At 41.0% G+C, this 12,610-nt stretch overlaps 1 protein-coding gene across 1 annotated transcript; it reads right to left on the bottom strand.

Moving 5' to 3' along the window:
* Nucleotides 1-11,664: 11,664 nt before the first annotated feature.
* LOC145045473 (uncharacterized) lies at nt 11,665-12,072 on the bottom strand. The gene has a single exon (XM_078993796.1). The coding sequence runs from the start codon at nt 12,070-12,072 to the stop codon at nt 11,665-11,667; it is 408 nt and encodes a 135-aa protein (XP_078849922.1).
* Between the last annotated feature and the right edge of the window lie 538 nt (nt 12,073-12,610).

Below are 12,610 nucleotides of genomic sequence, written 5' to 3'. Positions count from 1 at the left end.
TTTAAAAGCCGTTGTCAATTCTGATCTTATCTGATATGCGTGTCCTTTAGATAAGGGATCATATATTCCTCTATTCTCAAGATATTGTATAGACTGAGACATGGATTTTAGTCATTCTCTCTGTATTGTTTCCCGACATCCGATTTATGACGATTGACAACAGACTACAATTGAACACATCAACTTAGTCCCGGATTGGCCAAGCGCTTAGGTGTCATCATTAAATCATCGAGGGGCCCACATATATCGTTTTTAACCCACTTTGGGTTAAAAGAATGGATAAAATTTGACTCAAATGCTCGCTTGCTCTTACTCATCAAATCATACACAACAATATGTTTTATAACACCAAGTTACTAGTGCGTTTACATATTATCAATGTGCAACCGAATTGTAATTACAACTCACACGTCTCGTTTTCAATAATATACAATATTATCGTCTCATAATCACTCGTGATAAAAACCATGAAGTGATTAAAGTGAGTGTGGGTTTAATCCAATACTCTAATCTTATCAAAGCACTCATGAACTCTGCAGCAAACTTGTGCTATGTCTAACACTCTAGACAATCTACAAACAGATTCATGACAGTCTTTCTTCATACCTACTTCCAACGTATGACTGACTATAGAGGTTTGAATAACCCAGTTATTCTGGAAGTCAAAACATGCAGAGTCAAACGCAATAATAATGTTTAATCCTATATGGCACCAAAGCTTTTGAGCGTAAATAAAACATTTTCATTTAAACACTATATTGATTACTCGTGATTCATTGTTTACTGTTTCAGAAAATCAACTTATTCCTTAAATTACAACAATAACTGTCCCATGCTCTGAGCATGCACACTATGTTTCCTATGGTCCATGCTTTGTGAAATAGATCAATTGAAATTTTTTCCAATGATGCTCATTTCACAATTCCTAATCCTCAACGATAGTGTAAGAATACAAGGTTCTTGTCACTACTCGAATATGTTAGATTCTAACATTTTATGCAATGATCCTTTCATAAAGTCATAGCACAAAAGTCACCAAGACTTGGCCAATGAAAATACAAGGTTCTCTATCAAAAATTGTTATAATACAATTCTATAGCCGTGATCTCTCTCACTCAAAGTACATTCCTTTGAACATCCTTTTTGCATAAAATTTTCTAATATAGACATAAATTCTTAATTTCCAACTCCCAATATGGAAACATTTCCATATTTCCCTTACGACAACTCATCCTTAATAGAATCTTATCTATTCACAATAATGTTGATATGGTCCATCCAACACTATACTTCCAACTACTCACAAGCAACAAATCCTTGGTGAATCTTAGATCGTCCTTTGACAGTTGTTTAATAATTTCAGTCAAAAACCGTTGTAGTCCCTTTTCCCTCTTAATGCGCTAAGCATTTGGAAAATTTTAGAATGATCAAACATTATTGCATATGCAATCAATCCTATACCCGAAGCGTATGGGACATGATTCATAATGTCTTACATAAATACGTGATACTTTATCAGTCTTTTGCTATAATATTTCTAATTGCCATGTTCTCACAATTCTGATTATGAAAAGGGATGTCGTAATCGTAACCAAATTTTGAGAATGTAATTATCCTTTCCATATATAAAATTTCCTCATGTTGAACCACACCAACACAAGATTCATATATATATTTGACTAAATTTGATTAAAATTTCACAATCTAAGCCTTTAGATTTGAAATGAAGTATAATATTCTCTCCCTTAATTATAGAAAAACAACTTTTCAACCCTTGCGACTTTCCAAAGTATAACTTCTGTTTTCTATAATTAATATTGCTATCTTTCAATACTTACCATAATAATCATGCTCCCACTAACATGATGATTATTTTCTTATTGGCATAACACTTATGCTTCCACTAGCTTTGACATGTATTTAGAAAATAGCTGAACTTCCAGAAAACAATGCTTATTGAATCCCTTACGTTCATATTTCTAATACTTGATGCTTTGATAAGCCTTTATCTAAGCTTCTTAACCTCATACACCTTTTCTTTAGAAAGCCTACATGTGTGTCTTATACAAATTCAGAACTTATGTTACTAAGTCCCAAATGTTCAAACTAATTGCTAAATCTCACAATTCAAACTATGAAGAGGGATTCATAATTGAATTTGAGAATACTGTAACAGCCCAAAATCTCGAAGTATTATTAAATCATATTTTGGGGTGTTTTAAAGGGGGGACTCGGCGAGTTGGAGCTTGACTCGCCGAGTAGGAGCACGGACTTGGTCGCGGGTTCGCGACTGGACTCGACGAGTCCATCATGGACTCGGCGAGTCGACGCTGTTCAGCGGAAAACCCTAGCCGTTCAGTTAAGGATGTATATAAGGGATCTTATGCCGTCATTGTTCGTCTTTTGGCCGATTGAGGAGAACCCTAAACGACTGTGGCATCTAGAGCAAGCTTGAAGGCCATTAGTGACTTTGAAGGAATTGTGGTGCAAGAAGAGGAAGGATTTTGGCCAAAGGAAGATCAAGGGGATCGAGTTCTGAGGTTTGGGGACACAGAGAGTACGTTTTCAGGTAATGTTTCGGATCATTCCTGTTATTTTGATGTGTACACGGATTTAGGGTTTATGAAACCCATTTGGTGATTTGATGGATTATTATGTTGTTATACAAAAGTTTATACCCCAGTAATAGGATGATTAGAGGTCCAGAAGTCCCATGAGTGTGTATTTCGGGACCATACGTAATTCTGGAAGCAGTTGATCGACTGCATGGCATGGACTCGCCGAGTCGGATGAGCAGACTCGGCGAGTAGCTTGAAGATTCACTGGGACTCGCCGAGTTTGATCTTCAGACTCGGCGAGTAGAGTCGGGGTGGCCCCGCGATTCTTCCACGAGGAACTCGTCGAGTCATAGAGATACTCGACGAGTAGAAAGGGAACATCCAGGAAATTGTGAGGACGACTAAACTCGCCGAGTCCAGTCGAGATGACCATGGACCGTTGACCAGAGATGACCTATGTGTGATTTCTTAGGGTCAGTTAATGTGGAAGATCAAAGTATTAATAAGGGAGATATTGTTATAGGGAGCTTGTAGCTCGGCAGATCAGGTGCAAATGATTTCAGGAGTTGCTAACTTCCAGCATCCACGAGGTGAGTTTTCTCACTATACTGTACCCGGAAGGGTTTGATTGTGTGACCGGAAGGTCGAATATGTTATGTGTTATGTTTATATGCTATAAATGGAAAGTTAGTTGCTACGCGTGATATGCATGTTTATATATGGGCCGGAAGGCAAAGTGTTATGTGACAGAAAGGTCGGGTATGATATATGATATATGTGCTTTATGTGTTAGAGTAAATGCATTATGTGTTGTATATGTTTTTGGGCCGGAAGGCAATATGTTATGGGCCGGAAGGCAATATGTTATGGGCCGGAAGGCGAATATGTTATGGGCCGGAAGGCGAATATCTCATGGGCCGGAAGGCATTGTGTAGGGACCGGAAGGTCAGGGCCTGGAAAGGCATATGTGCGTAAGGTGTATATTAGGGAACTCACTAAGCTTTGTGCTTACAGCGTTTTATGTTATGTTGTTTCAGGTTCTTTCAGTAACGCGGGATGGCACCGGCTCGATTGTACACACCAAAGAAAGAGTTGTATTCTGGAGGATCCTGGTTTTCTACTAAGTGAAAATGGAACTATGTTTTTGTAATTCAAATGTGTATGAGATTTTAAACAAGTGTTTTAACATTAATTTGATTAAATAAAATGAAAATTTTGCCTTGAAAATCACGGTGTTACAAATTGGTATCAGAGCCTTGGTTTGAGGGATTCGGACGCGCCTACGGGTAAATCTGGACTCAAATCGAGGAAGTAAGAAAAAGTTTTCAAATAAATAGTTTTCTAAAAAGTGAATAAGAGTTCAAAGAGAAAGCAAGAAAGAGCAGTGTGTACAATCAGCCAGAGCCAGACGGTGATTTCCCAAAATACCCTTACTTTTGAATTATGAAATATTTATTATGCACTTTATGAGATATTATTGCATGCTAGAGACAGGCTAGGTATTTCATATCTTAGGATTAGAATGGCCTGATTTGTGATGCCTTAGTCTAGGGCTTGTTGTTATATGTGCGTTATGCTTTTGGATATGTGATGAATGAGAGTATTCAGTTAGAACGCGCAAGGGGTAGAGCTACAGAGTTCAGTGGTACTTCCGAGGATGAGCCGAGAAGGTGGAGTTATCACAGAGAGGGAGTCCTATGTATGCTTCGATGCTCGAATGCTGCTTGCTTTGTGCTTTGTGGAACTCTCGATGATGGGAGTCAGATACTAAGTAAATATGACGATATTCAGGAGGTAGATGACTGGCATCATTAGGAGCTCTTCAGCAGCTGATGGCAAAGAAGTGGGAGGACGACGGAAGAGACTAGGGAGTAACCTAGCCAGATAAGTGCGATGAAAGAGTAGAGGATTTCGCTGGGGAGCGAGCATGTGCGATGGAAATGGTGAAAGAGCAGGTCGAGCAGCTACTTAGGAGCTCTGGGATGGTCCGTGTGGAAAGTATGGGTAGATGTGGCAGGTAGTATGGGCCCGTACTACTGAAAGCAGAGGACCCATACTTGATACAGGGAGTATTCTGGAGGCCCTAAGGAGCAGATTGAGGATAGATGTTATGGTTCGAGTACCATACGTTGGAGCAGATTGAGGAGTGATGTTATGGTCCGGGTACCATACATCGGAGCAGATTGAGGAGTGATGTTATGGTCCGGGTACCATACATCGGAGCAGATTGAGGAGTGATGTTATGGTTCGAACACCATACATCGGAGCGGATTGCAGAGTGATGTTATGGTCCGGGTACCATACATCGGAACAGATTGAGGAGTGGTGTTATGGTTCGAATACCATACATCGGAGCGGATTGCGGAGTGATGTTATGGTCCGGGTACCATACATCGGAACAGATTGAGGATAGATGTTATGGTTCGGGAACCATACACCGGAGCAGATTGAGAAGGGATGTCGTGGGATGAGTGCCATGGTTCGTAGTGAATGATGCTTGTGGTTATCTTGTTATCCGGTCATGATCCATGAGGTAGAGATCGGGCACGATGGGCCTTAGGCCTGCAGACCATGATTAAGTGTGGAGAGGCGTCCTTCGAGAGGAAAGGCGAGTGCCTATCAGAGTATTTTGGTAAGGAGTTAAAGGGAGAGGAAAATGTCGATCTGAGTTGAGCAATCGGTCGATAAGGGAGAGGTCACCTTTTAGGTGGGTATTGCTAATTATGTTGTGTACAAGATACGAGAGGTCTGACGTTTCAGTTTTGGATTTTGGGGGGGTACACCCTGCAAGTCGTTATCGGTGATGATTTTCCCCAGAGTATTAGGGAGCATGGGTGCCGCGAGGTAGTGACTTATCGTGAACAGACAGTCAGTTGGGACTGAGGTAGTCGAGGACCACACTACACCTAATTGGGAATAATAGGAGGTGTTATAGTGGTAGCAGTGGGGAGTTCAGTCGAGTTTTGCAGTGCAGAGAGTTTTCGTCTATGTCGAGAGTGGGTCCCTGTCCTTGGGACAATTTCCGGTGTTGGAACATTGGTTGACGAGTTGAGGCGAGAGGAACGACGATTCTGCGGTGCAGTCTACGAGCCAGGGATGTTTTTGGGCAGTTGAGATGCTTAGTATTGGATTGGTATGAGATTTGGAACGATTAGAGACAGTCGTGATGAGGAGTTCTTGAGGAGTTCATCAGAGGTTCAGAGTATAGGGGGTCGATTGATTCCCTTAAGGGGGAATTATCGGGCGTTGCGTAGCACTTCCTCGGAGCAGGTGCGATTTTGCTGGTGGAAAATAGTCGTGGGTTAGTTGAGTGTTAATTGGGAATGGTTCGAACCCTAAGTGGGGGAGAACCGGGTGCAGTACATAATAAAGCAAAGATTCATCAAGAGTGACTATAAGTGAAGTATAGAGATCTGCTATAAGAAATCATGAGACCAGAGGTGTCGGTGATCGAGTGAAGAGGTCAGAGTGAGTTTATGCGGGAAGTACTTGAGGAGGAGAACGAATGTACTCATGATAAGTGATTGGTGTTGTTGCAAGAAGATAGAGAATGATTGGGCAGCCAACTTCCGGGGCCGGTGTGCATATCCTTGTTGGATTTTGAGCGTCGGAAGAAGGGTTTCGGAGCATTATCAGCAAATTTCGTAGCGGCAGCATTTTCTTGTTTTCCAAATCGAGAAGATTAGATGCACCGAAGTTGTAAGGTGAGAAATGAAGATCTAAATATGGGGTTCAGAGGGAATGTATTATTGTGTCTACATGATGTTGGGACAGGAGATCAGTGGTCGTGGCAGAATTCTGGACTATTCGGTTATGATATCCTTACTTCGGAGTTATTCAGGAATCCTGAACTGAATCGACGTGGGGCGTATCAAGTATCTACGGATCTAGTGGGAGTCTTCGAGTATGGACATCCGGGGAGAATATTTGGGAGAGTGGATTTTCGCAAGGTGGGCGTTCGTTATGTTGGTTGCCTCCGTAGTCTGTGGTGAATATTCGAGTCGCAGTACTCACTATTCAAAAGATGTTGTGATACCGTGTGGAGTCGCAGTACTCATTATATGGCAAGAGAATGCGATGTTGGAATGTTTTCCGTTCAGTGTATGGTGTGGAAGAGTTTTGGGTTTGAGTAGTCCTATTATTGAGTTTTTGGAGCCTGGATGTTGAGTCGGGGACAAGACGGGGGTATCCGTCCCTGTTGGGAGATGTGGGGAAACACGCGAGGAATATGCGCAGCAGAACCCAGAGATTAGAGTCGAGACGATCCTTGATTGGATTGTATTGCTCGCACGAGGAAAAGAGAATTTTGTTACTTGTGTGTCACTGGGTCGGGATGGTGGTCACGGGGAGAAAGTTAGTGGAATATTTGGGTCATGAGATGGGTGACAGATGGGGGCTCAGATGTAGAGCCAAGAGCTGATCCAGTACTCAGTCTTGAGGAGGAATATGGGGAAGGAGTTTATCAAGATGACATCTGAGGATGTTTTAGAAAGAGTAAACGATCTAGACGCTCGAAGACATGCTTCGGGCATGTACGTTCGATCTCTGAGGAAGCCGCGATACGTATTGATCCTTGGTTGAGTTGTCTCATTTCAGCAGTCATCATTAGTGCATTAGTATGCCGCCCTTTGAGCTGTTGTATAGGAGGTGGTGTCGGACCCTCAATTACTGAGGACAGGTAACGCATGGACCCGAGAGTCCTTGCGAGCAGATCCAAAACATGTACAATACATGGAGTAGTGGCAAGGTCGTTAAGCGGATTTCCCTAGATAAAGGAAGAAGAAGGTATGTAGGGACTAGTGCAGCATGTGCATGCGATTGCAAGAGGAGAACTCGTGAGAGTTGCTCTGAGAATTGAGGATGGGTCCCTCAGTTGTTCCGAAATGGATAAAGAGGGTTTAGGATCGGGAAGCCGGTGATTCATGGTTTCCTAACCCTTATGGGTCGAGTGATTGTTGAGATTTAGAGCAGAGTTGCATCTTGGGTAATTCTGGGTTACAGGGAGTGGTGGACAGTACATAGATCGTGCTTTAGTCGTCGGAGCAGAGGCAACAGGTTAAACGGAGGATAATGATCGTCTAGTGTTGACAGGAAAGTTATGCAGACAGACGTCGTTGCGAGCAGGTGTTTCAGATCGGCGACTTCGTACTTCTGACGGTCCCTCCTTGGAAAGGGGTGATCCGATTCAGGAAGAGGGGCAAGTTGGGGCCCCGATATGTTGGGCCTTTTCGTGAAGGTGCGAAGGTAGGACGAGTGGCCTATCGTTTGGAGCTGCCAAAGGAATTGGGATGGATCCATGACACTTTTCATGTGTCGCAATTGAAGAAGTATATAGCCGATGAGTCAACAGTGGTTCCACTAAAGAACAATTAGGTGGATGCGAGCCTGTGTTACGCTGAGAGGCCAGTGGCCATCAGGGATCGGAAAATCAAGGTTCTGAGGAACAAGGAGGTACCTTTAGTATTGGTTCGGTGGTAACCTCGGAAGAGATCGGAAGTGACTGGGGAGTCGGAACGTGAGATGCGGGAGCAGCATCCATCACTATTTTCAGAGTGAGACTTCGAGGGCGAAGTCTGTTTCTAGTGGGGGAGAATTGTAACAGCCCGAAATCTCGAAGTATTATTAAATCACATTTTGGGGTGTTTTAAAGGGGGGACTCGGCGAGTTGGAGCTTGACTCGCCGAGTAGGAGCACGGACTTGGTCACGGGTTCGCGACTGGACTCGACGAGTCCATCATGGACTCGGCGAGTCGACGCTGTTCAGCGGAATACCCTAGCCGTTCAGTTTGGGACGTATATAAGGGATCTTATGCCGTCATTGTTCGTCTTTTGGCCGATTGAGGAGAACCCTAAACGACTGTGGCATCTAGAGCAAGCTTGAAGGCCATTAGTGACTTTGAAGGAATTGTGGTGCAAGAAGAGGAAGGATTTTGGCCAAAGGAAGATCAAGGGGATCGAGTTCTGAGGTTTGGGGACACAGAGAGTACGTTTTCAGGTAATGTTTCGGATCATTCCTGTTATTTTGATGTGTACACGGATTTAGGGTTTATGAAACCCATTTGGTGATTTGATGGATTATTATGTTGTTATACAAAAGTTTATACCCTAGTAATAGGATGATTAGAGGTCCAGAAGTCCCATGAGTGTGTATTTCGGGACCATACGTAATTCTGGAAGCAGTTGATCGACTGCATGGCATGGACTCGCCGAGTCGGATGAGCAGACTCGGCGAGTAGCTTGAAGATTCACTGGGACTCGCCGAGTTTGTTCTTTAGACTCGGCGAGTAGAGTCGGGGTGGCCCCGCGATTCTTCCACGAGGAACTCGTCGAGTCATAGAGATACTCGACGAGTAGAAAGGGAACATCCAGGAAATTGTGAGGACGACTAAACTCGCCGAGTCCAGTCGAGATGACCATGGACCGTTGACCAGAGATGACCTATGTGTGATTTCTTAGGGTCAGTTAATGTGGAAGATCAAAGTATTAATAAGGGAGATATTGTTATAGGGAGCTTGTAGCTCGGCGGATCAGGTGCAAATGATTTCAGGAGTTGCTAACTTCCAGCATCCACGAGGTGAGTTTTCTCACTATACTGTACCCGGAAGGGTTTGATTGTGTGACCGGAAGGTCGAATATGTTATGTGTTATGTTTATATGCTATAAATGGAAAGTTAGTTGCTACGCGTGATATGCATGTTTATATATGGGCCGGAAGGCAAAGTGTTATGTGACAGAAAGGTTAGGTATGATATATGATATATGTGCTTTATGTGTTAGAGTAAATGCATTATGTGCTGTATATGTTTTTGGGCCGGAAGGCAATATGTTATGGGCCGGAAGGCAATATGTTATGGGCCGGAAGGCGAATATGTTATGGGCCGGAAGGCGAATACGTTATGGGCCGGAAGGCGATTATCTCATGGGCCGGAAGGCATTGTGCAGGGACCGGAAGGTCAGGGCCTGGAAAGGCGTATGTGCGTAAGGTGTATATTGGGGAACTCACTAAGCTTCGTGCTTACAGCGTTTTATGTTATGTTGTTTCAGGTTCTTTCAGTAACGCGGGATGGCACCGGCTCGATTGTACACACCAAAGAAAGAGTTGTATTCTGGAGGATCCTGGTTTTCTACTAAGTGAAAATGGAACTATGTTTTTGTAATTCAAATGTGTATGAGATTTTAAACAAGTGTTTTAACATTAATTTGATTAAATAAAATGAAAATTTTGCCTTGAAAATCACGGTATTACAAATACAATATACACAACTGCTATCTCCTTAAAATCTCTTTTAGTGAAATCATTTCCTCACAATCATTTTTGATGAAGGAAGGAAACCTTATGTCACTTAGATTTTATAGTGTATATGTTCCTATCCATATGAATTTTGCCAAAACCAAGTTTTGCGACAAATTCAAGCTCATATGGACTGAACTTGTTCAATTTTGATTCCTTGCCTCATTGTAGCATGAATGCCCACCATGTCTTCCAAGCAACTCACCCCTACATATCAATGTACTTTCCATTGATCAAGGTGCATTGTTTTTATGCCTTCAAATGAGAACTCATAGAATTCACATGCATAATTAACTTAACTGGAATGGCACATAAATAAGAGTATTGATAAAAATCAATTTTTATCTAACAAAACAAAAGATTATTCAAATCTAAATTACAAATTATCAATCTTTATCTAACAAAACAAAAGATTATCTAAAATTTGACAATTATCTTCTATTTTGGCAAGGATAATCTCCAAATATTGATAAAAATCAATTTTTTTTTTAACAAAAAACGTTTTAGGAAATTATCCACAGCTAAAACAGGTCAAAATCCCACGAAATTGGGTATCTGCGAATCTGACTCGTCGAGTTCCCAGTGGACTCGGCGAGTTCAGCTATGGACTTAGCGAGTCCATCCCACAGAAACCAAAAAATTTCAATATTAAGCATGAATGATCAACTATAGTATCAAATACATCAAACAAACAGCCCTAGGCTCTGATACCACTGATGGGTTTTGAGCAATACATCATTCCTATGGTGTACATGCAAACCCTAATAGCTTTTGGATCTAGTTTGTCTAATGAACATGCAATTGAATATCCAAAGCTATAAACCCTAGATCTAGCATACAATTAATCATATTAACAGAAGATAGGGTTTAGATCTAACCTTTGATTGTTATATAGCAATAATAATCTAATCCTTGGCTTCAGAAAGCTTAGTGCCTCAAGTGTTGCACCTCTAATTGAGTCACAAACACCACTAAGCAACTAGATGAAGAAGAGAAGAGGAAGGAGGCTCCAAAATGTCCAGGAAACCCTAAGGATTCAGTTACCACGTTGTTAGGGCTTAGGGGCTCCTTAAATAGGTAGGCAATTAGGGTTATCCAACAAGGAAACCCTAATTTGACTACTTAAGCTATAAGCAGCCCATTGACCCCTTCTGGAACATGCCTTGGATGGAAATCAAATGGGCTTCCCATAGATTTCATCCAACCTATATTCTAAGGTGATGCATAGCCCAATTGCAATTATCTTATAATTACAATTCTAGTCCCCTAAGTTTAATTAATCTGTTTTTGCCAAAAAATTAATTCTTAATTAATTATTGACTAATATTAATTAACATTTATGATTTCCCCTTGAATATATTATTCTTATAATATATTAATAAATCATAATTAAACCTTTCTCTTCTTAATGCATCCTACAAATTGTAATGCTGAAGGCAACCCAAAAGGACCATGCTCACAATCGGGTCAAATACATACCAAAATAGTTATGGACATAGACATTAATCCAAAAAAAATTCAAGTGTCCACAAGTATACAACAATTTTTAATAATATGGTTTTATTTTATTTTTAACCGTTCTCAGTTTTATTTTTTTAGAATAAATGTAATTGTTAACCATTATTACTTATATTCTTTCAGAATGATTGTTATTTATGTATGTTAATAGTTGTATTTGTTAAGAATGAATGTAATTAATTATTTTAAGCTATTAAAAATCTTTTCATATAAAATTTGTATTTATTAAAAATTATTAATCTTTTTGTTTCTGGAACGGCGGAATAAAATTAGCTAGCAAGAAGCTAGAAAAAAGAATTACATCATCTTAGTAGCATTAATAGGATTCTGAAGCCAAGAAGACCAACTAATCTTGGCTTTACTACACCTACTAGAAATCCAAACATAAGATTTATGAACAACATCATCGAAAATCAAAGATTTCTTAGGTATATTCGCTCTGAAAATCACACCGTTCCTGAAATTCCATATGCACCAAAAAGTAGTCAAAATGACAGCATCAAAAGCTTTACGCTGACCAATTTTCCAAGAAGTAGAATCAGCCCAATTGAAAAGAGAATCCACAGTCAACTGAGAAGGACATCTAAGACCCCACCAGATCGCAATACGAGTCCAAAGAACAATCATTTCTGAGTAATTAGCAAAAATATGTTCCACAGTCTCCACTATAGTCGAGCAAACAGGACAAAGAATGGAATCCGTCATAATACCCCTATAAGAAAGACGCTCTCTAGTAGGGATACTAGATAATCTAATCCTCCAGATAAGAATATTAATCTTTATTGGAACCCAATTATTCAAATGAGTAGAAATACCTCCGTTGCTAAGCGTAATACCATCCAATAATTTTTGAGCCGAGGAAATGGAAAAAGTATATGACACATCATTAAGCCAACCCAGTCTATCTGGGTCTGGTCTGAGATGGAATTCCTGCAAAAAACCAGTAAAGTTATTCCATTGCTACTGCTCCACTCCACCTCTAGGGTCCCGTCTAAGAGTATTAACCCCCAATCCCATGGACAACCTATCAGTGATAGAAACATGTTTATGCAGAGCCAGAGCTTAAATTCTAGGGAAGGAAGCAGAAAGAGGCATATCATCCCTCCAAACATCATGCCAAAAAGAAGTGCGAGTACCATCACCAACTCGTATAGGACAAAGGGATTGTAGATCAATGTCCTTCTGGCGGAAGTGGGAGAGCATACGAATAACCCCACCCCAAGGACTTTTTCCATAATTATTA

The sequence above is a fragment of the Lactuca saligna genome, chromosome 5 (genome assembly GCF_052625555.1).
Source record: "Lactuca saligna cultivar CGN05327 chromosome 5, ASM5262555v1, whole genome shotgun sequence".
NCBI classification, from domain to species: domain Eukaryota; kingdom Viridiplantae; phylum Streptophyta; class Magnoliopsida; order Asterales; family Asteraceae; genus Lactuca; species Lactuca saligna.
Note: the sequence above shows the minus strand (reverse complement) of the source record. Positions and strands in the feature narration are given on the sequence as shown.

Excerpts from the sequence above, each read along its gene's own strand:
- LOC145045473 (XM_078993796.1), bottom strand. The coding sequence starts at position 12,072 with ATGACGGATTCCATTCTTTGTCCTGTTTGCTCGACTATAGTGGAGACT.